The sequence below is a fragment of the Acinonyx jubatus genome, chromosome A1 (assembly GCF_027475565.1).
Source record: "Acinonyx jubatus isolate Ajub_Pintada_27869175 chromosome A1, VMU_Ajub_asm_v1.0, whole genome shotgun sequence".
NCBI classification, from domain to species: domain Eukaryota; kingdom Metazoa; phylum Chordata; class Mammalia; order Carnivora; family Felidae; genus Acinonyx; species Acinonyx jubatus.
The window spans coordinates 41,277,874-41,302,764 of NC_069380.1; the positions used below are offsets into that span (position 1 = coordinate 41,277,874).

The following is a 24,891-nucleotide window of genomic DNA, read 5'->3' on the forward strand; positions in this document are numbered from 1 at the left end:
CCCTACAAACTGAACTCCTATTAAAAGCAAACTTGGGGCACCTGGGTGGCTCAGTCAGTTGAGTGTCCAACTTTGTCTTAAGACATGATCTCACAGTCTGTGGGTTCGAGCCCACAGACAGCTCAGAGCCTGGAGCCTGCTTGGGATTCTGTGTCTCCCTCTCTCTCTGCCCCTCCCCTGCTCATGTCTGTCTGTCTCTCTCTCTGTCAAAAATAAATATAAACATTAAAAAAAATTTAAAAAAATAAAAGCAAACTAAAGCCTCCTCGGGCATAAAACAATGTATTCTACCAAAGTTAATCCTAATTTCTAATTAAGTATGTCACATAAAGACACCAGATTAACATCTTATACATAAATACATATGTGACATACATGTTTGTACGTGTTTTTATAGTACCAATGAATCGGCCTCAAAATTTACTTGATGGATTGGCTATAGGAAAGTATGTCCAAAATCTAAACATCTGCTAAGTGGAATACTATGCACATTGTTGGCTACTGTAAGTAGCTGTAAAATTTTCCAATAGATATTCATCTAAGTCATAATTAAAATGACTGAGGAAATCTTCCAGTTAAGGAGTTGAACATTTTTGAGACTATTTCATAATTTATTTAATTATTATTATGTGACTACATATTTTATACATAATCCTCTTTTTCACATAAAGTGTGAATAAAATGGGCATTGCCTAAGTAGACAAAAGTAAATTAACAATAGCATGTTTTTTAAATGCTTCTTCAGATATCCTGCAACATAAGTTAGAAGTCAGTAAAAATTGGCCAAGTGTGTGAATAAATAAAAAATGAAATTTTTGTAATACATGAAATGCTTTTTGAAATAAGTTAAAATGTTTGAATGAAAGAATGAAGCAATGAATAAGGTGTAGAGAGAAGAAATTTGCTTCTTTGGGAACAATCTGGATCAGAGGGAATTTCATCACTGTGCATTTTGTGGTATATTTATCCTTCAAAACATAGATAAAAGCTAATAAAATTTTTCAGTAAAACTATCCATTAGATGTCTATGATAATTGATTATAGAGTTTACAGAGTATCATTAAGTTTAAGATTAAACTTTTAATTTATTGTGTAATTTCCATAAGCTGCTCTTATTGCCTGGAGAAAACATGCTAAGGTCTAAAATTTCAAGGACACCATACCGATTTTTTTTAATAATTACAAAGTCCCACATATTTACGATCTCACACATTTCTTCTGAATACACATTGAAGGGAAAAAACAATTTTAATATTTAAAAAGTCCCTTCATTTTGCTTTACTAGTGCAAAGAGGCAGCATTATAGTTAACGTTTTGTTCCAGCTGCTTCCAATAAGAGGACAAGTCACATTGTTCACTCAAACCTCCAATTCCCCAAACTAATAGTGCTAGAAAAGAGGCAAAGGGAATAGACAGAGTTTGAACCTCACCCTAAAGGCTAATAGAAGAAAGTTCTGTCAAACTCCTCCAAGCAGGAGATACCCTAAGCTACAGTCAGGCTCAGAATCAAACCAAGGGACTCCTTAGGCGTGCTGCTCCATTTGACCTCCACATCACCACAGGGTAAGAAAGGAAGTCACAGTTCCTAAAATAGTGGGAAAATAGATTAAAAATGTTTTAGGTCAAAATTAGCATCTTGAATTGTGAGAGGAGGGAAAATATAACAGTAAGGAAAACTGAAAGCGGATGATCTCTACAGAATATAATCTTGAATTGTAGCAAAGGAATTTACTTATGGGCCTCTCATGGTCTCCTTTACTTCTCTGCCTTTTCACTCCATGGAAATCGCCAACTTGGTGTGTACTAAGTGAGGTCTTTGGGTGTCAGTAATGTTGCAAGTGTGTGATCACATGGCAGCTAATGTCAAAGAGGAAGGGGACGCTTAGCCATGGAGAAAGGAAACACTCCATTCAGGCACTCATGCAATTCATTGAAAATGAGAAAGTCAATGCCATGTATCAGGCTTTCTAACAATGAATCAGGAATATCTGCCCCCAATTCATTTGGGGCCCAAATAAATAAGCAATTCACATATATAAAAAAAATGGAAACATACTCCAAATGAAATAGAAAAATTTGATTTCCGTATCAATAGCATTTTGAGTGTAATAAATTATTACAAATATATCATTTTTGTTAACATACACACACATAAATATATATACATATATATACACATATATATATACATATATATGTGTATATATATATATAAAATAAAAGCAGATGTTGTATTTTGTCCTTATCTTTCCAACATCAATTTTATCTCATTACAGGTTACTATTACTAATTCCAATATCTATCAGTATAACATAAATCTATAATACATGAATTTTTATCATGTGAAGATAAACATAATAGAAGACAGAGTGGGTCTTCAACTTTAAAAACTATGAAAATTTGTACTTTCCATATATATTTGGCAGATTATTTTGACGAGTTGACCATGTGAGAATTTTAAAACTATTCAGTAACCACCTAAACTATCAAAATTATGCATATTGCCTTTCCTCCAATTTCATATTTTAAAAAACATTTTAAAATTATTTGAAAAAAACAATTCTTTTTGAAAGCTATGAAGTAGATACAAATGTTGTCTGAACAGTCAAAATACAGTTCCTTGTATTCATAAACAAATTCTGGCACATGATTCATGGAAATACCCCACAGGTGTCTCCTCATTTGTTTACTTACATTATCGTTTTAGTTTATTAACTCAAATTTCATTAGAGACATCATAACGATAGGACTAGGTGTGAGGAGAAAGAGCATTTCTCACTTAATAACAATGATACTGACATTTTTGAGCTCTTATTATCTGTCAGACCTTATTTTGGACATTTTGCTTATATTATTTCTAATACTCCAATAGTTACCTTATTATCTTAAAGTGACAGTGAGTGAGCAAGACTGAAAAAACAAGAGAGACAGAGGAAAGAGAACAAGACTGAGAAATAGAGAAAGGAGGACACACTGAGAGAGAGAGACTGAGACTTAACATCACTAGAAAGTGCAAGGCCAGTGTCAACCTCAATTTTCCTTATTTTGGAGCACATGTTCTTAGGTCCCTGCAGATAGTAAAATACCTGCCTATTCCATACTTTTTTAAACAACAAACAAACCAAAGCACTAAAAAGCCTTCCAACTGTGCTAGCATCATGTAAAATTGATAGACTACAGACCAATTTCCCTTCTCTCTTATGCTGTTTGTTGCTAATGTCAAAACTTTACTGCATGTGGAGTATTGGTGTTTCTGGCTCAAAATACCTGGACTTCTTATTTTAAAACATAACCTACTACACAATAGTTTTGACTTAGGAGGGACTACTAAAGAGTTACTGTTAGATATTCTATAGTTACTATCATTTTTTTTAAATGTGTTCTATTTATTTGTGTGAGAGAGAGCGACAGAGTGTGAGCAGGGGAGGGGCGGAGAGAGAGAGAGGGAGACACAGAATCGGAAGCAGGCTCCAGGCTCTGAACTGTCAGCACAGAGACCGACGCGGGGCTTGAACTCACCAACCATGAGATCATGACCTGAGCCAAGTCGGACGCTTAACCGACTGAGCCACCCAGGTGCCCCTATAGCTATTTCTCAAGGAGCTTCAATCAGAACTCAACATTGTCTTCCAAATGAAGAACACTTTTTTACGTCTTTTAAAAAAATATATTTCCCTTTTAAAAAGAGGTCTTGAGAAAATATTCCACTGAGACACCACTCTTCTTATGATAGGATGGTACCTTCGCTAAGACTCAGTGTGCTGTTTTGTGGGGCCCCTGCATCTATTTTTGGTCTCTAGATATAGTTTCACAATTGTCATATTGTGCTTAGTTGAAGACTGCATCTTCAAAAAACATACAAAATAATGTACACCCTTCCTTAACTAAAGCAATTTCTTTTTTCTTTCATGGAATACTTTATTTTAATTTGTAAAATGTTTATATATTTATTTTGAGAGAAAGAGAGAGCAGGAGAGGGGTAGAGAGAGAATCCCAGGCAGGGTCCACGCTGTCAGCGCAGAGCCCAATGCAGGGCTCGATCTCACAAGCCAAGAGATCATGACCTGAGCCAAAATCAAGAGTCAGACACTTAACTAACTGAGTCACCCACGTACCCCCATGGAAATTTTAAAACATAGCCTAAGGGGTGCCTGGATGGCTCGGTCAATTGAATGTCTGACTCTTGATTTCAGCTTAGGTACGATCCTAGGGTTCTGGGATCAAGCCCGGAGTTGGGCTCCACATTCAGCATGGAGCCTGCTTGAGATTCTCTTTCTCTCCCTCTTCCTCTCTCTTCCCCTCTTTCCCTTTGCCCCTCTTGCCCACTCACTCTTTCTCTAAAATTAAAAAACAAAACAAAACAAAAAACAGTTTAAATTTTCTTATTTTATGCCAATGTGAAGGGTTTATTATTTGAATACTGAGGAATGATAAAATACTTTTTCATATCAAAACACAAAAACATGAAAAAAAATCAATGAAACCCGTGCCTGCACTTTAGGAAGATTAGGTTTAATTCTTTCCTTCCAATAAGCATTTAAATTGTAATTGTCATTATGTTATTTTTCACTGCACTGTTTATTTGCAGAGATTAAATGGCAAATTTGCTCAAAGTACAGTATATTGCCTGTTTGCAGATCTGACAATGAGTTAGGTTATTACTAATTGCAAAGAAATAAAGAGTTTTCTGGCCAATTAGGAATAAATCTGTAAAGGTCCAAAATTCAAGTGAAGATTAGGATTCTGGAATGTCCTAAGATTTTCATTAATATTCCTCTTATATAACTAAGTGCTTACCAGTTAATACTATTTGTAGATGCTTGAGTTGATCTTATAGAATTGCCAAATTCCCTCCATGTTATTATTCAAAAAGCACACACAAACACTCTCTCTCTCTCTTCAAATTGGTATTAAATCACACAATTTTTTCAAACAAAATTTTCTATATATGAAAGTAAAGTGGAATGCAGAGTTAAGACATATTGATAATTCAAAATACACTAAAAAAACAAAAAACAATATCTATCTTTCCTTAACTGGTCAGCAAGAAATTGGAATTTAGGGAAGATGGGTCCCCTGTTTCTTTCCATGTATATTAGTGTGAGGACAGAGTTGAAGCCAAAGAGTTTGCTTAGATAATTGTTTGACTTTAATTCTTATACTTACAGCTAACATAATTGAAAACTTACTATGAATCTAGAACTATTCAAAGTGAGTCACAGGTGTTGACCCGTTGCAATCTGTACAATAAGTCTATAGGTATATAGTCTGGTGCTCATCCCATATGGCAGATGATGTCACTGGGGCAGAGTAACTGGCCCCAACTCTCTCAGCCAGAAAACGGAAGAGGCCTGGTTTGTGCTCAGTCTATCTAGCTCCATGGCAATTAATGAGTGTCTTTTGTTTGAGGTCTTTAAAACGTATTTTGTGTGTTTTATACGGATATATTTTCTAGGAAATGTAACCAAAGCCTTAAAATTTCAGGAACAAATTTATACACTGTCTCTTCCTTTCTCTCTCCCTTTCTCTCCACCTCACCCTCCTCCCATGTTGACAAAGGTTCTCTTGGAAGTGGTAAGATCCTAAAAAGTATAGATTAGATCCTGACAGTAAAGAAAGGACATAAAAGTCAATGAAAACATAAAGAATCCTAAAATATGATGTATTGCAAGAACCATCAAAGCAATAAATAAATAAATAAATAAATAAATAAATAATCATGAATCAAAAACTTTAACCAGAATTTCTGTTTGAAACAACAGTAAAAGACCAACATAGATATCATCATTCAGCATTGGAACAGTACATTTACAGTGTTATATATAAGCACAAACTGAATTTCCAATGTTGAAATATGATTATTTTCTGTACACAGGAATTAATATATGTATAATATATATTATATAATATTATATTATATTAATGATATATAAATTATTATTATATATTAATGATATATAAATAATGTTTTTACAAGAGGCAATGTTGCATGACAAATTGTAATATAATGTCAACAAATCACTGCCCTGAATATTATTTACAATTGAATATATGCCCAGGATAGATTTCCTCATAATATTTGAATTATATGATTTAACTCATTCAGTGTATCATTAGGGTAAAGCTACCAGATTTAGAAAAAATAAATAAATTTAAATTTCAGGTAAACAATAAATGTATTTTAGTTAAGTAACTCTTAAATATTACATGGTATATTGCAATATTGCTATATTTGGGATATACATAGATCTCCCTCCTGAATTGTTTATATGAAATTCACTATTTATATGAAATTTAAATTTAACTGGTCATCCTGTGCTTTATCTGGCAAACTTACTTTAGGGTCATTAAAATTTGGGTAGTCATATATTTGTTAGTCACATAAATCTGAATATATCTCCTGGCGGAAATGTATGTCAAATAGCATTAAGGTAAATTTGGGACGTTATACACAAACAGCTGTATTTCTTCAAAACTTTCAAATTGTTTTAAAACTCTATAGACATTTTATTTTATTTATTTATTTTTATATATTAAGATAAAATAATATGGGGTACGTGGTGGCTCCCACGATTTAGTGTCCAACTCTTCATTTCAGCTCAGGTCATGATCTCACGATTGGTGAGATCCATCCCCGCCGTGGCTCTGTGCTGACAGCGTGGAACCTGCTTGGGATTCTCTCTCTCTCCCTCTCTCTGACCCTGTCCTACTCACACTCACACTCTCTCTTTCTGTCCTACCCCCCTTTCAAAATAAATGAATAAAGATTAAAAAAAGATAAGAGACATTAGTTTGATTTTATGAGTATATGTCCTTTGTAATTAGTAATTATTTCCACACTTTTCTGTGAGATGGCTTTATTTTGAGGTTTAAAAAAAGAACAACTTAGTTTTATGCTTCTAAGAGTTACTGAAATCAGTAAACTCTTTTTAGATATCACTACTGATTTACCTATCACTTTTACCAATCTCAAAATATAAACAGAGACATACAAACAGTTTTTCACCACTAGGGCATACCACACACTCAGGGTTAAGTAACATCATTTCTCTTTATGGATCCTTGGAAGAATGCATCACATGACAGCATATAGCTAAGGAAATTCAATTCCTCCAGCACACCAATGAAAGTTGACATTACCCTTACTTTACACTAGGAGGCATATTGTTACTATAGATTTTTCTACTATAACACTAAACACTTATGTGACTCGTTTAATAAGCTTAAATGCAAGAGAGTATTTACTAAAATGTTTTAAGTATTTATAATAAATGAGTACTCAAAGCTAATTATTTTTGGGAATTAAGTCATACTTTTAACTGATGAGATCTAAAACTTTCCAGCAGGAAAGCTTGTGTCCCTGCCTGCTTTACAGCCATCTTTTAACTACATTAAGTAATATTTTATAAAGTCATCAAATTATATCTTTTTAAAAAAAATGATAATAAACAGAAAATATATTGTGTATAATTAATAACAAATACTTTAAAAATATTAAAGTGAACATAAGTATTTTAAAGTAAAACAACGCAAATGCTGGAACATAAATATGCTTTAGTACATAATTTTTACCAGTCTTTATTTAGCAAAAATAAAATAGTGATGTTCATCAGATACGATAAATATGAAAAAAAAAGTCACATGAAAAGAATTTAAAGCATAAAGTTTTTAGAATTTGAAGCTAACATTTTTTTGGAATTTAATTTCTTCAAATGTATAACAATTTTTCATTTCATTTTATTTTTTTTAATGTTTATTTATTTTTGAGAGAGAGAGAAACAGACAGGGCATGAATGGGGGAGGGGAAGAGAGAGAGGAAGGAGACACAGAATCTGAAGCAGGCTCCAGGCTCTGAGCGGTCAGCACAGAGCCCGACCTGGGGTTCAAACTCACTGACCGAGAGATTATGACCTGAGCCAAAGTTGGATGCTTAACCGACTGAGCCACCCAGGCGCCCCAACAATTTTACATATTAAAATTCACTATGGTAATTTTTAAAACCTGACTGGAGCCTATATTGTTAATAATCAGATACATATTTTTCTTGTTCTATACTTTTTCACTATCTAGTGATAATACTAGTATTAAAATATAATGATACCTGTAAACTGAGCATGTTATATGCCAGTGGCCCGCTGGCCCCAACCTTCAGTGTGTTAGGTCATAGGTTATTTTGATTCCATAGTCTTTGTTCTTAATAACAATTCCACACTGCTCTCAAAAAAAGTCATTAACTATATACAGGACTTAAATCTCCCCAGAGTTTTCAATTATCTTTACTCCACTCCACCTTCACCTTTGCCTGCCTTAAATGTTAAGGTTTGTTATGATTCCTTTCTTGGGTTCCTTGTCTCTCCTCATAATTATGATATTTGCTCAAAGAATTTCATTCACGTTGTTTCATTAGTTTCCAGTTTCCAACCCAGAATCATATTCCCACTTCCTAGATAATCTTGTCCAGCAGTTCAAACTTCAACATTAAAGGAAAAATTGTTAATTCCTAACCTGAGTTTTTCTCTTCTATTCCCTCATTTATTTCATTTCATAATTTTCCAATGTCTCACAAACTGAAATCTTGAAAAGACCCTCAAGTCTTTCTTTTTCCTTCTCTGCTATATCCTATCCTTACCATCATTTAAAATCTGGTCCCAACCTATTTCTGAATCCAGTTTCATTTATTGTCACACACTCAAACAATTTAATATCAACCATTCACGGAGTATCTACTATGTTTCAGGTTCTGTGCTAGGTTAATATCTGTATCAAATAACTGTAATTTTTATAATAATATTTGTATAGATTATTAATAGTCCCATTTTGGAGGTTAGGAATCTCAGCCCAAGAAGCAGACCTAATCATATTTTCATGTGCTTCAAAGTTATTGAACTATTCACTGCTTGCCCAACTGTCCATGACCTTTAATAGCACCAAGAAGCCTACACTGGCAAGAGTGCTTGCACACGTGCACACATGCATATGCACAAACATTTTATTTACTTAGACAATTTCTATACATTCAATGCCACTGCTTTAAAGCATCACTTTATCAAAAGAATCTTTACTGATTACTTATTCAAGACTTATTGTGTGCTAAAACCCACTTTTTTATACACTTAACCATTAGCATATTATAGTTCACTAACGTATTAGCATCCAGTATCTTCTAACGAAATCAGTGCTTATTTTCCTTTTTCTTCTAATTCTTTTTTTTTGTTTGTTTTTTGTTTTCTTAACAGTCTATAAAATGCTCATATCATACCATCATAGAAAAAAAATGCAAAACAATTTCAGGAACTTCACACATTTCCCAAAAACCTTCTCGTAGGCTTTGCCAACTAAGGAACTCAGAGTAAGAACTTTTGCTCTCCTAATTTATAGTAACAGTGAGTTTTTGTAAGGTTTTCTAAGTCTCAGTTTTAATGTCTATTCTAGAACCTGTCTTAGTACCTGGTATACAGTAGCCTCTACATGAGTATTTACAGAACGAACAGACAAATTAATAAATAAATAAGTAAATCATGGAAAAGCCAAGCGAATAAAGGATCTGAAGCAAAAACTTTAAATACTAAGATATATCAGGATAACTAAGTCTTATATAGATTATGGTAGAACTACTCTAGGGTGGCCCCTCATAGCCCCTACCTCCGGGTGTTCACAACTATGTGTATACCATTTGCTTGAGTGTGGGCAGGACCTGACATTTGCTTCTAACCAATAGAATATGGAAATGGTGGTGGAATATCACTCCTGTGATTAAGTCTGTAAGACTTAATGCTGCTACAAACTCACTATAGAGACTCTGTCTCCCCGATGGGCTTTAAAGAAGTAAGTAGGCATGTTGGAAGGCAGCTGTGGGTGGCCTCCAGGAGCTGAAAGCAGTCTCCAGTTAAAAACCAGAAAGATGCTGGGGTTCTTAGTCCTACAAATTCAAGGAAATAAATTTTGTTGACAGTCTGAAAAATCTTAGTAAATTCTTCCATGGTTTGCATGCAAATAAGAATGTAACCTCCCTGATACCTTGGCTGTAGGCTTCTGAGACCCTAAACAAAGAACTCAGCCAAGCTATGCTCAGTCTCTTGACGTAAAGATACTATGACATTATGAATGTGTGTTGTTATAAGGCACTAAATGTTGTAATCAGCAAAAGAACACAGATGATAGATAGATAGATAGATAGATAGATAGATAGATAGATGATATGGAGATGAGTAGATATATATTTGGTTTATAATCTCGATGATTCTACTCTAGAAAACTTTCTGCCCTCTCTGATTTCGAGGTGAAAATAGATAACAATAGATAAGTTTTGAGGTTAGGTTTAGAAAAATATATTTAATAAAGCAAAATTTTAAAGTGTCATACGATTAAAAGGGCAATAAAATTATTTTTTTAAGTTCCTGAGTTTTTGGCAACCTCCTCCCCCATAAACTCAAATCATGATTACCTTTTATTTATAACATTCCCTAAGGATCTCTACATTCATTAACTTAGGGCCCCCTATGCCAGGATCACCATGAATGGATTATAAAAATCCCATGGGGAAATGAACACAACAGGTAACAATATAAAACTTCTGAACAATTTTCTTTGAGTTTATATAATTAGCTCAACCCAGACTACTTACAAAAACATATAAATACAGTTCATAAAACTATTTAATACAATACTATACCAAAAATGTCAAATTCATGCTTAATTTAATTCTCAAAGCATATTATTGTTAGTGATTTTTCCCCCCTGCAGGTTAGTAGTAGCACAAATTCTTAGGATTGGAATTTGGATTTAATTATATTTTTTTCTGAGTTTTTTAAAGTCTTTTTTTACTTTACTAGTTTTTCTTTTCTCCCCAAAATGACAGTCTGTGTCTTGTGCCCAAATATTTTAAAACTGATGGGGAGAATATTTTAATGTAAAATTTTACTAGATACAACAAATATGTATGCATTAAGAATGAATTTTTTCTCAGCTCTATATCAGATGCCTTCCATTTATGTCACCTCATCACCAAATGAAAATATAATTTTGAATACATTGTGAAAATTGTGAAAAATATAGACAATTAAAAAGAAGAAATCAATGCTCCAAGCTAAAGATAACCACAGTTAACATGGTGTAATTCTCTCTAGTTTTTGTTTGTTTATTCATTTTTATCTTGATAAACACTTTTAATTTGTCTGATTATGTTTCTGAAATATTGATTTATTCATTCAGTCAACAAATATACATGGCTGGCCTACTCTAGGCCAGGTTCTGTTATGCAAAGAGAATATAAAGGTAAGCAAACTGTCCTTACTGATTAAAGGGAGAGACGGTTGTTAATCAAATAATCATACAGGTTTGCTCTGAGGAGAGAGTATAAGGGTCTTGAAAAGGAAAAATTTTTCCATCGAAAAAAACAGTAAACAAGAGTTGGCATATATGAGTTCACTCACAAGCTGTGTAACTATAGGCAAAGCCTTCCCTTTTCATGACTCTTTTATGAAAATATTTTGTACGGTATGATATGCAGGGTTTTATGAAGCACTAAATTGTCATTAGCCCAATGTCAAAAAAAACAAACAACCCTACAAACGAAAAACTACCAGAGGAGATCTTTCACAAGTTGTTCTCTAACTATCAGACCATTCAATAAACTTATCTTCTTAAGATTCAATTTCTCAAATTTTCTCTTAAAAATAAGATTAGTGTTGACAAGAACTCCAACATGAGAGCAGAAAGGTGAGTCCAACTTCACATCAACCAGATCCCTAAAGTCCACCCAGAAGCATGGAAAGTTTTCTCCAACAGCCTGAGAAGGAACATTTTTACAGGGTCTAGTGAGTACATGAGGCTTGAGGCAGCCAGAAAAAAATAAAAAAAGTAAAAAGTAAAAAATAAAAAATATATATATTTACATTAAAATATAAAACTTAAAAATATATGTTTAATACAAATTAAAATATAAAAATTTAAATATACATATACATATGTGTGTGTGTGTACACACACACACACACACACACACGTATATATAATATTAGTGTCCTAGAATTTAACGCTCAATGTCAGTGATGACACTGCCATAAAATATGTGTATACTGAAGGTAGTTTCTCTGAATAGTAAGAGCATAAGCTGTTGAGTCAGGCACACCTAAAGTTCACATTCTGCTTCAGGTACTTGCTAAGTAGCTTTAGACAAATAACTTTAAGTTTCTGAATTTATTCAGTTGACTTATAATACTATCTAACTTGTATTATTGGTGTGGGATCATAGGCAATATATTAAAACATTTACTGGCATTCCTGACTCATAAGTAGACTGAATAAATATTACCCATCGCATAAATATCCTCAAGTATCAAAATTATCCTTAGTGAAAAGTTCACCAACTGATTCACATACAGTCCAGATAGAATCAGGAGCATATGAACAGATAGGGCTTTAATAAAGTAAATACAATCTGCAATTTTGCACATGATTAAACAGCAGAAAATCCTTTAAAGTGACATTTAAAAGAAATGCCAGATATGAAAATGACTCTATTCATGACTCTCAATGGGACAAGATTAAGCCTTTATTCTGAATTAGTAGTAATAAGCTCTTCCTGATCTGATCACATAATTGTTTTTGTTTGCTTTTAAATTAGTGAGATTGTTTCATCAGTCTAGTTACAGTTGTTTAAATAGTTTAAACAGTTGTTAAAATTTCAGTTAAATTTTCAACTGAAAATCCCCTTAACTATTTTCTTAGAAGTAGTGATTTTATCAAATTATACTTGGAGTGTATGATAACATTAATGAGTTAACTTCTTAAGGAAATATTATTTACTCTGCTATTTGAGAATAGTATAAATTTCTATACGCATAAAAGGTGACAAAATTCTGTGCAAGAAATTCTGCATGTGAGTGTGTTATTTGTGGCATAGTTGACCAAGTATGCTTTAGGACTCAGATGTGCCTAGAACACAGAGATACCATCTATTTGGTTGCCGTAGGACGCTTGTCATGCCCTGTCCTTAAATTCCCCCTGGGTGTCATACAAACAGAGCAGGGCTGAAGTTACTGCCTAATGATTTTATTGCTATATTCTAAAGAGAACTTTTCAAAGACTTTATATTACTCAAAAGAACTTTAATGGAGGCATATACCAATTTACATTCTGGTTTTCTAAATACAAATGTAATTACTGAAAATCTCTGTCTAATTGCTATTTCACCATTTGAAATGTACTTCGATGTATAAAATATGCTTGCTATATACAAAACCATCTGGCTATAGTTTTGTAAAATACACTATATCTTTGGATCAAAACAATTAATAGAAAAAGGAAGAACATGTATATTTCACATATTGACTCTGACCTTTATATCACTCTTTCACTGTATACTTAAAATAAACTCTGTATTTGAGGAATTTTAAAACTTTTCAAAAATTAGAGACAACAGTATAATAAAGCTCCCTACAGCCATTATCCAACCTCAACAACCACTAACATTTCATTGTTTAATTCCTGTCATCACTCTCATCATTATCATCATTATTAGTATTTTGTTGGAGTATTATTAAAACAAATTCTAAACATCAAACTGTTTCTCCATTAAATTCACAATCTATCACTACCAATAAGGATTTTCTTTTAATAAAACTACAATTCCATTATCACATCTAACAAAATAAATAATTCTTGATATCATTTAAAACCGAACACATACTCATAAATCTGCAATTGTCATAAAAATTCTTTTATGACACTGAAAAAAGAAACAAACTCATTGGTCACCACTGGAGGCTTCTAGGGCACCAATTCACTTTATAAATTAATAAACTAATCAAGTATATATCTTAGATTTCCTGTGAGAACTGAATTTCATGTGGTAATCAATGATTAATGGGGTTGGAGTTATTCACCATATGTTTTTTAAAACCACTTCATTAAAAGGGAATAATTTATTTTACTTATCACTTTTATATCCACCTACTATAAAATTTAAAAGCATGCTCTCAAATTGTTTTAGCAATAAACACAAATATCATTTTACACAATTATTTATGAAAATAATTTTGAAATATACATATATATATTTTTTCTTCTTGTATATATCCCTTTACCTACCCCAGCCTATTCATACAGGTTTTGGTATTCATTGCATAGATGAAGATGAAACAGGGTAGAGAATAGTAAAAACATCAGTTATTTTGCAAAATCCTAAACCTACCATGGTGATTATTTTCTCAATAGCTACTAAGCAAAAAAAAAAAAAAAAAAAAAAAGGAGAGAGATTGGGGGAATTGTGTCTTTGTGGAAAACTATCAAGAAATATAGTGGGGATCTCCAACTCCAGACATTAAAAACATTAACTTAGCCTGGCTAGGAAGGAAAGGGATGAAAAGAAATAGTAATAGAGGGAGAGACTTTACATGTGCTTGTTGGGCAGAACTCTGAAAAACCTAAAGGATTAGGATTAGACAGACCTGAGTCAGAGTCCAGGGAGGTAGGAAGATCCTAGAGGGTGATAAACATACCACACATCTAGGCACTATGGGCCAGAGATAGCCACGTGCAAACTCTTTGCCCATTAGTGGCATGAAGAAAATGGCAGTAATCCTGAAGGAGCCAGGAGGACTGGGGCGAAGGCAGTATCATTTGAGACCCATGTGGACACATAAGACCATGGGCATCTCAGTAGACATGTAAGTGGGTGGATGTCCCAGGGACCAGAATATTTCAACTTTTTTCAGCATGATGTAGAGCCTGTGAAATTGAGGGGGAAAGAAAAGTTAAGTCTCTGCCACACTAGTGAAATGTGGGCTTGAATTTTTTTTTCAATGTAAGAAAAAAAGAAAGTTGTATGTCCAGCACATCTAAATTATTGGCATGAGTCATATCTGATAAATAAAGATTACTGTAGATTTTACATAATATTATTTACAAAAACCATAAACTATAGCATAATTTGCAAACCTTATTCTTGGCACTGTATGTAAAGACCTTCATACTTTCTTCACCTTTTTCAAAATTCATGAGCTTCATAGAATATAAAATTTATGATGCCAACAAACCCAAAGTATAAAATTGGAAGGAAAATATATTGTACATCGTGTGTGTGTTTAGAAGCAAGACTCTATATTAAAGCCCAATGTTTCCAAAAATCTCCCCCATAAGATACCATTTTCATTAATTTCTTTTAAAATATACAATGAAAAAAAGTTACTTTTTACTACTAATCTTTAAAGATTTATTTTTGTTGAGAAGCTTAATATTTGGGAAAAAAAGGTATCCATACAGATTTGATACTTAATAACTCTACAGATAATACCTACATTCATGATTTATATGAAGATAGCATGGTTACTACAAAATCTTAGCTCTTCAAGAATTATCACACCACAGACAGAAAATCCCATTGAAGACAAAAAATACAGTTTAGATCTAAATAGCAAGATTATTACTATTGAAGATTAGTGCTTCAATTATTCTATACCTCACTTCACAAATTCCTCAAAGTTAATTACAAAATGCGACTACAGAATTTTCAGATAATATATCATAATACTATCCTAATATGAATTACCATTTAGTTATGAATCTCTTAATATTTCTAGGCTATTCTAATTAATTCTGTTCTAGACATTTACAAAGGAAGTTAATATTTTAAGTCCCATTAAATATCAAAAGCACAGTTGGCCTCCAGGGGCCCTCAGGGCTCCTCCTTTCCCTATCTGCCTATTTTCTTCTTTTCTAAAGATAAATAAGGATGCTGTCTCCACCAAGGAGCACTGTTCAGTTTAACACATTTTATTGACTATGATTCTCCCAGGTGGAGTCACTTTGTTGAGTTGAATGTTGCAGTGTGTAAGGGTGCATCATCCCTTGGCTTTCTTTTTCCATGTGACTGGATTGGTAAAAACTCTGGGGGCCTCTTCAAGCTTAAAAGGGACTTATTTGGAGGGGGGGGGTACTTTAGAATCTCTTCTGCCTTCTCCCATTTGGCAGCTCATTTAGTGCTATTGCCCTGGTCTAAGGAGTCATTGGGTGAGTAGCTACACATTTTGGATAAAGTTCTGGCCTAAGGTACCTTAGGTTAACCATATTTCTGTATGCCTTTTTCCCCCCTTTACTTCTGTAAAAACAAACAAAACAAACAAATGAAAAATCTTTGGTGAATTGTATAGACAAGGCATAAAAGTACCTGCTCTAAATGGAGTCTTAGTTTTAGCTAAGGCCTGAAGATAAGAGAATCCAACCATTCCCATATCCAGAAGAGGAAGCCAAGAACCAGTTTTGGTACTCTTAGCTTAATGCCAATAAGAAATGTTTCAAAACTGGGAAGAGGGAAGTTGGAAACCAGGAAATCAGCTTAGAAAGAGCTATCCTACCTATGTCACCATTTCATACAAGTCCAGGAAAGGATAATTCAGTGCAACCACTTCGATTCAGTGGTACTTTAGAGACTAATCAAAACCAAGAAATCTAAGGCAGACAGTGGGCCAGTCTACCAAACGCTGTATAATGAGAAGTTGCCTCTTTGCATATGGCCTGCCCCTCTGGGTATGTGAAGTAAAAAGATGCACTTATGTTTTACTTATAGGTGAACATATATAATATGAAAGATTAAAAACCAGAGCTGGTGTGTAATTCACTTAGGTCTTCCTAAGTGGGAGTAGGGAGAAACTGTAGCAGAAAGAAGATGCGAAGGTAACTACACAGGCCAAAGAGAAGAAAGACATCAGAGAGACATGGAGAAATGGATGCACAGCTTGGGAGGGGGCAGGTAATACATACAAAAGATCCCCACCACCACCCTGGAAACAGAGTCCGTTTAAAATCCTAGAAGTCAGAGACCACCAACACCAGGACTAGTTATGAAGGCCTTTTTGTGCTTTTTGGCCTCTCCTCGGTATTCCACTTCAACCATAGAACTGCCAGAGGCACATTAATGTCTACAGCTGGAGAAGAGAAGTAGCTAGCAAATTAGGGAAAACTCACCCCATCCCCATCTCTCACCATAGGCGACCAGTTTGATGCAGGTTCAAGATGAGTTTGAAAACAGTTTTAACTTAAATTGAATAGAAATCATGGTCATTACTCTGGACTGGACATAATTATTAAATCAGACTTTTAACTTTTTAATAGAAGTGAGCTAGTCAGTGATGCTTTCTAATAACAGTAAATAGCATCACCAAAATGGTACAGCACTTGCCAAAATTTCCTCCAAAGACAAAGAAAGAAGGAACTTCAAGGGGCTTACTTTGAAGGGGCAGTGATTTCTGAGGTGGGGTATGGATCTGTGGAGAATAAAGCCATTTGCCAATTCCATCCCACTCTTTCTACTTGTTCAATGCATTGTTTAAAAACATACCCAACAATTGAAACACACAAAAAAAGTAAAACCCCAAAATCATTATCACCCTCTTCACACTTGTTTTAATCAATCACCATTGTATCTTTTAAAAAAAAAAAAAAAGCCTTTGGAAAACAGCATTCCACAGAACAAGAAGCACAGTAGACTTTAAATATTTTGAATACAACAACAATAAAGCCAGCAGAAAACAACCGAATGTCCGTGTACTTCCTTCCCCCAATCACTGTTAAAACTCGAGCGCACACAACAGCAAGCCAGAACTCCAAGCAGTCAGAATTGACAAGGGGACTCACCAGAGTTGGGGTCGGAGTTGCCATCTGCTTCAGTCCTCTTGTCCGGAGAGGCCTGGTCGTAGAACTCGTCCTGTGGCTGAACCAGAGGAAGAGGGTGTGAGATCAGGGTTCCACTACCCACCGGCTCGTGGTCGCCTAGACCACTGTCACTGCAGCTTTCCTGGGAGCCGTCGGGGAGGTGAAACGTAACGCGGCGCTGCGACTACAAAGAAGACCACAGGACACGCCAATTAACACTCCTCTCAGGTAAAATGGGTGCAGCGGAACACAACAGCAAAACAACTTTCAACAGATGACACAATGTAAACGAAAACATAAAACTGGGAACAAAGCTAGGAACAAACTTTATCATTTGCTATTTGCTACGTAATTTCCAACTTGCAAAACACAAGAAGGAATTTCGGTCTTGTTTAATTTAAGAACAAAAAAACTAAGGGCAAATTGTCAAAATGATAGCAAGAAAGACAAATATATATGTAAATATATATATATTAATATGTAAAATATTAATATACTAATATCTGAAATGTAGTTCTCGTACAGAAAGAAAAAAGCTGCTATTTTTAATTTTACTTTTTTATATATTATACTCTCATGTGAATTTAACCCTTTAGAGAAAACCAATAATACAAGGATTTTCTGTTTCAATATGCCCATAACTAATCAGTATCCTTTTGTGATAAACGCAGTATTAAGGACAATGACCAGGCCACCCATTATAAAACAAAAACAAAAACAAAAACAAAAAAAAACTTGAAATAAGCAGAAATATGAAAATATTTGTTCCATAGATCTGACTAAAATACATACATAATGTGACATTCCATTTCTTTTGAGTGAACATTTTGTTTACCTAATGATTTTAAGGTAGTTTTTGCAATGAAGTCAATATTGCCACTGGCTCAGATATTACTACCAGTCATTGGCTATAGAACATTCCAGCAGAAAGATGTTTGGAATATTATTTTGGCATCTGTTTGTACAATGTCACTGTCAGAAGTGACCTAAAATATGTAGATGGCTACTTCAATAAATTTTAATGTTTTAATAAAATAAAAGTGTGCATTTCAGCACAGATTGTTGCTTAGTACTCTTGGTAAATATTCTTTTAGCTGATGTAATCCACAAGATATGGGAATACTTACAGCAGTGTGGGGTGGAGATTTATGACTTTTGGAATTATATGAGAGTAGTAAATTTGTGCTGTATGTCTGAGTGCACTTAATTTTCATTCTGCTCTAACAGCCAAAAGACCTTTCAATATCATGTCACATGTGACCACTCTTACTCATATTTAATAAAACTATGATTATATAAATAATAAAGTATATAAAATATAAATGTATAATGTATAATCACTTTATAATACCTAAAACTTGAGTGTTTTTCCAGAAGATGATTTATAGATTGTATCCGTTTCAAAGAAAAAAGAATCCAATTAGACACAAAATGCTATAGATATACTGCTACTCTATAAATGCATTTTTATAGACAACAATAGAACATAGTCTATTTCCTATGAGTCACTGGTTCAAATCCAGCTAAGAGTCATAATGGAGAAGAGCTGATACCCCTTTATTGCTGTTCAATGACCTGTGTGAAATGATTTGATAGTTCAGTACATTTTTAATGAACTGATGCCGACATCACATAAACTATACTCATAAATGGTACTAATTGAGTCTATTGTAGCACATTCACCTTCATGCACAACTATCTCGGTACCATCAAACCCCCCCCCCAATAGATTTTGAAAAGTGCCTAGGTGAATGCTACATGAAAATACCAGTCAAACTTGAATATTAATATCTGAGATGTATTTCTTCTTGTATAGAAAGAAAAATGTGGCTATTTTTAATTTTTTTAAATTTATTATACTGTTTCCTCTCTCGTGCGAAATTAACCCTTTAGAGAAAACCAATACAAGGATTTTGTTTCTGTTTCAATATGCCCTTAACTGATCAATATCCTTTTGTAATAAACACAGTATTAAGGACAATGACCAGGCTGCCCATTATACATGACTCTCAAACATATCTTTTTAAAGTGATTGGCCTAACAAGTACAAACCACCAAAAAATAATAATAATAAAATTAAATAAATAAATAAATAAATAAATAAATAAATAAATAAAGTGGCCTACTAAAATGTCTGTAGTTTCAGTGATTAAAGTATCTTTGGTACTATCTCTGGAGGAATACTTCTTACTTATAACTCAGCTAAATGTAAAACAAGTCAAATATCAGAGAAAGACAATGGGACACATTCTTCAGTCTTTATAAGGCATTTCTAGGCCTTATAAGCCATTATAAAGTATATGTTTCATAGAAGAAAAATGGAAATTTTCCATCTATGATCTTCTAAGCATAATAGTACTGCTTTAATTACTATATTTTTTTCTCCTAAGAAATGTCCAAATCGGCAACACCAGTAACACCTGAACCCAGCAGTTCTCACAGTACTATAATTTCACTGAGAATTAGAAGAAAATTATTTCAAATATACCTCACATATATTATATTATGATATTTCTTTACCACTTTATAAGTGAGAATAAGCAAAGTTAGAAATCTAGCATAATTTATTTGTAATGACAGTGTAAATTAGAGTGATATAATGGTTAAACTACTGTGGCTTATGGAAATATTTCCTAATTAATTTGACTCAAAGATGTTTAAGTCTTAATTGGCAAAAGTGTGCACAATTTATTAGTCTAATGGGAAGTGGGGGTGGTAATGCACGCGGACTAAGAACTGGAACACAGATATTATGGTACGAAGCAAATTGATCAAGCAAATCTATCTTTAATTTATCATCATAATGATTGATTCAGGTACAACAATGTCTGAAATTTCAAGGTAGATATAAGGAAAGGATCTGAATAGACTGAAATGAAGGAAAACAAGGATTCATGAAGTGTTAAGAATTAGGAGTTGTAGGTGTCATCAAGGACTCAACAATACTTGCTCAGCTGTTGCACAACAGGACCAGGTGAAGAAGCCAGAACCAGACCTCTTGGCCAGGAGTCCTTGCTCTGCAGAGAATGGCCCAAGGCAAGTGACTTTACCTCTTTTAATGAGTCCCTGGCTTTGTAAAATGGACAAAATAGTGCCAAGAAGTCTTGCTGGTTTATAAAACTTGACACATAGTAGCTACTCAATAAAAAGTAGTTATCATTCTTGAAATTTAGAGCTGCATATTCTCTTTTAACGCCCAGGGCCAAGCTGTTTTAAAGATGTGATTCCTTCACCACTGGGGGAAAAAAAATATTGTCCTTTTGTAGGGGAACTGCCTGCACCCCATAACCTTGGCATGCCTCCTAAATTGTACATCATGGCAGCTCAGAGCCTTTCTGAGGGGAAGCTGTTTTCATGGAAGCCATAGACGAAGACCAACAGTTAATTTTTTTTTTAATGTTTATTTATCTTTGAGAGAGAGACAGAGCATGAGCAGGGGAGGGGCAGAGACAGAGGGAGACACAGAATCCGAAGCAGGCTCCAGGCTCTGAGCTGCCAGCACAGAGCCCTATGCAGGGCTTAAACCCACGAACCGTGAGATCATGAGATCATGACCCCAGCCAAAGTCGGACGCTCAACCGACTGAGCCACCCAGGTGCCCCAAAGACCAACAGTTTAGAATACATGATTTCTCCTTTAAAAAAGTGAAGGTTTTCCCCATTATCCTTTCAAGAAACCTATAATTGTTTGCACAATTCAAAAAAGAGGAAGAGGATAAGCTAATCCTTACTGCCTCTGGGAATTCTGTTTCTGGGTTATCCCCATGGAAATATACCCAATTTGCGTTATAAATACAGTGAAGCGCTGCCTGACTGAATTGGGACAACATATGTTATCATGAGACTACTTCAGATTTTCCAAAGCCTTCGCACTCTTGTTTTCCTAAAATCTAGTTCCTATCCATTCCGTTTTCTCCCATGGTAAACATTATTATTATTATTATTATTGGCTATGTCTTGTTAACGGTTTGAATGTCACATTTGTTTATCTGATGTATCACTAACAAGTTAGCTCTAGGTCCCTGGCTGCCCTGAGAAAGAATAAGATGGGAACCAGTAACTACTAAAGCTGCTTCATGTTATTTTATCTCAGAGCTGCTGATATGAATTCTAACCATGTGAAACTTTCATCAGAAATTCTGTACTCTACACAAGCATAAAGGGCCATGCATACAAATAAAGGTTCAGGATGCTGCAAGTCAGAAGAGGCCACACTGGTTTAATTTAAGAAACATCACCAAACACTTTCACTATATTTTTTCGTGTAGATTAGTAGAGAGGAAAGGGAGGGAAAATTCAAGATGCTCAGGTAAGATACACATGTTCCTATATTGGGCACTGTTCTTCAAGAGTTGCTAAAAGAATGAGTCATCTATGAAATCTCAACCATTACTTGAATGCTTCTCTTGTGCATTTCTTACTGGTACAGAATATTATTCTATTCACCAAAGAATGACTCACATTCAAGTCTACAATCCCAGTCCCATTAACTTACAGGGATTCCTAGGTGCAAAGATTTGGTGGTCAAGTTCATTGTGTCTTTGCATAAAATAGCAAAAAGGTAGAAATGAGCGACATGCCTAATAGGTATTTAATTAATAAATTATGTATCATACAATTGAAAATATCACAATACTTAAAATTATATTAATATTTACTGATACTGAAAATATTTGGAATCTATTGTTAAGTGTGAAAAGGAAGTTAGTAAAGATTTTACTTGGTTGAATTACACTTTGTTAATATGTTTTTGTGTGTGCATATGCATAAGCTAAGATCTGACTATGTGTATACTAAGTATTTAAAGTGGTATTGTCTAGTCATGGAATACGGTATTTTAAAATTTCAATATTTTGGCCACACTAAAATTTGCATGGATGATCTTGGTAATATTACAACATATTCTAATATTTAAGTATTCCTCTTCATCATTTATAGAAATTAGGAAAAAAAGAAAAGGAAAAGTCTAGTAGATAGTAGGTGGGCTTTCTCTTGAGCTAAGGAATGCTAAACAATCTGATTATCCTTGCCCTGCTATTCTAACTTCTTTACTTTCTTTACCTAACATTCTAAATCACTGCAATTAAAAATGCTTGCCTTCTCAAATCACAAAATAACAACAAGAAGTTGGCACACTAAGCCAATTATTACAAGACAAATAAACAATTTTACCAGTTAATAACTGACACTTAAAATAATTATTCTCTGTAAAATTACACACTAATATTGTTGGAAGTAGGGAAAAATGCACTTTAGAATTGTTTAAATATGGTTTCATTTGTGCAGAATTCCTTAAATATCTTTTAAGGAAATATTCCTAACTCTGATTTAGTTCTTTTAACCACATTCAAGAAATACGAATGCATCATTCATCTGTCTAATCTCTAAATAGTATACATATACACACAACCTGCCAGAAATTACTTACGATGAAGTAAAAAACAAAAAATAGTATTAAAGTTCAATATGTGAACTTGTATTTGTTTTACCTCAGCATTAAATCCAATGAACATATGCTTTTTATTGATTTGAAATAGTATTTTCCTATATGTCCCCTCTTAAGGTAGCAAAGGAAATCACCCCAAAGAGGATTAAAAGAAAATAAGAGACTAGAAACTGTAGTTTAATACAAGTACTTCTAATAATATTAATTGGACACATTTTGACCTTCCTTATTCTTAAGAGAACATATTTTTAAAAAAAAATTTAATGTTTATTTATTTTTAAGAGAGACAGAGAAAGACAGAGAGAGAGAGCAGGGGAGGGTCAGAGAGAGAGGGAGACACAGAATCTGAGCTATCAGCACAGAGCCTGATGCAGGGCTCAAACTCATAAACTGTGCAATCATGACCTGAACCAATGTCAGACACTTAACCAACTAAGCATCCAGGAGCCCCTTAAGAGAACATATTTTAATTGATATCTAAAAAAGAACAGTCATGAGTGTAGTCTTAGGTTGCAAGCTCTGAGAAAAGGAATATTTAAATGACTATATGGTCGGTGCTGGATGGCTGGTTTGTACAAACACACCCTGAATGCCCCGTTAATCACTATCTTGAGAATGTACCGATCCAGTCCCCCCTTTATATTTCTATCAAGCAGAACGTGTAGAGAAACAATTCAACATTCAAGGTCAGGGGCCTGGGGTCACCAACCTGCAGTGTCTCCTTTGTAACAAAGAATGTGTGGATGGCAGGTTTCAATCTCTTTGGAACACTGGCCATGCAAGGAAGGAGCAGCTACAGATAATTGTTAGGCTAGTTGCTACATTATAAAAGCTTGCTGCATGTAGATTTTAGCAGGGGATGCTTTGTACAGTCTCCTGCTCCTGGACTCCCTGTGTGTAAGTTCCCCCAATGAACCTACATCTTAATTGCAATCTTTGAGTCTTTTCCTCAGCTTTGCCAGACCGTCACCCACCCTGGGCGTAGAGTCCACTAGGGTGCGGCTACACAATGACAGAAGAGCACATTTTCAGCTGAAACTACTGATTCAATTCAACAGCAAATTCCTCAATAGCTTCTTGCCATCTAAAAATCAATGCACCTGCATCCTCTTAATAAAATCCAGAATTGAGCAAAACTCATGGTAAATTAGAAAGTAAGGTAAATGGGACCCAAAAAGCAATCTGTGGTTATAAATTTAATTTGCTACTACTCAATACTTGCAGGCTCAACTAAGGAAAACCATTATTAATACACACGTTTTTCTTCATTCATGTTTGAAACATGAGGTCCAAAGTGGTAGAACAAGAAAAGATTTCTGATATTAGTTAAATAAAATTTAAATTAAAAAAATATTTCTGGATTTATAGCTTATGAAAATTATTAGTAATTGTGAGTAAAGTGAGTCCATTATCAAAAACAAGGAATAGTTTTGAAGGACAAAATCATAAGGAACTTTTTTGACTGGTGATAAGTGAAATGTTTGGAGTACAGAATTATTTTATAATGAGTCATTTTATTATTTGAAACTGACAAATTGAGTCATTCACCTCTCCTATTTATTGGGAATACATATGTTAAAATGGTTTGGCTAAGGTATACTTTATTTACTTATTTTAGCTGGAAATTACTTAGGGATTTTCTATTTTAACGTTACATTTTTTTTTCAGATGAGGAAATAAAGTGGCTGTCTATGTAAGTTACAATGAAAATCAGACCCTCATTTACTGATTTCAACATGAAGCACTACTCATTCATTCATCTAGCTATTTAATAAATATTGTTGAGCACATACT

At 34.0% G+C, this 24,891-nt stretch overlaps 1 protein-coding gene across 9 annotated transcripts in view; it reads right to left on the minus strand.

The window, feature by feature from the left end:
* PCDH9 (protocadherin 9) overlaps positions 1-24,891 on the minus strand; it is a 910,922-nt gene that overhangs the window by 292,400 nt on the left and 593,631 nt on the right. For 5 of the 9 annotated variants that reach the window (XM_027064979.2, XM_027064972.2, XM_027064971.2 and 2 more), the window contains one exon: positions 17,635-17,836. In XM_027064979.2, coding sequence (XP_026920780.1) covers positions 17,635-17,836 — 202 coding nt within the window. The remainder of the gene's footprint in view (positions 1-17,634; positions 17,837-24,891) is intronic. The other 4 variants (XM_027064975.2, XM_027064974.2, XM_027064976.2 and 1 more) reach the window with 1 other exon arrangement.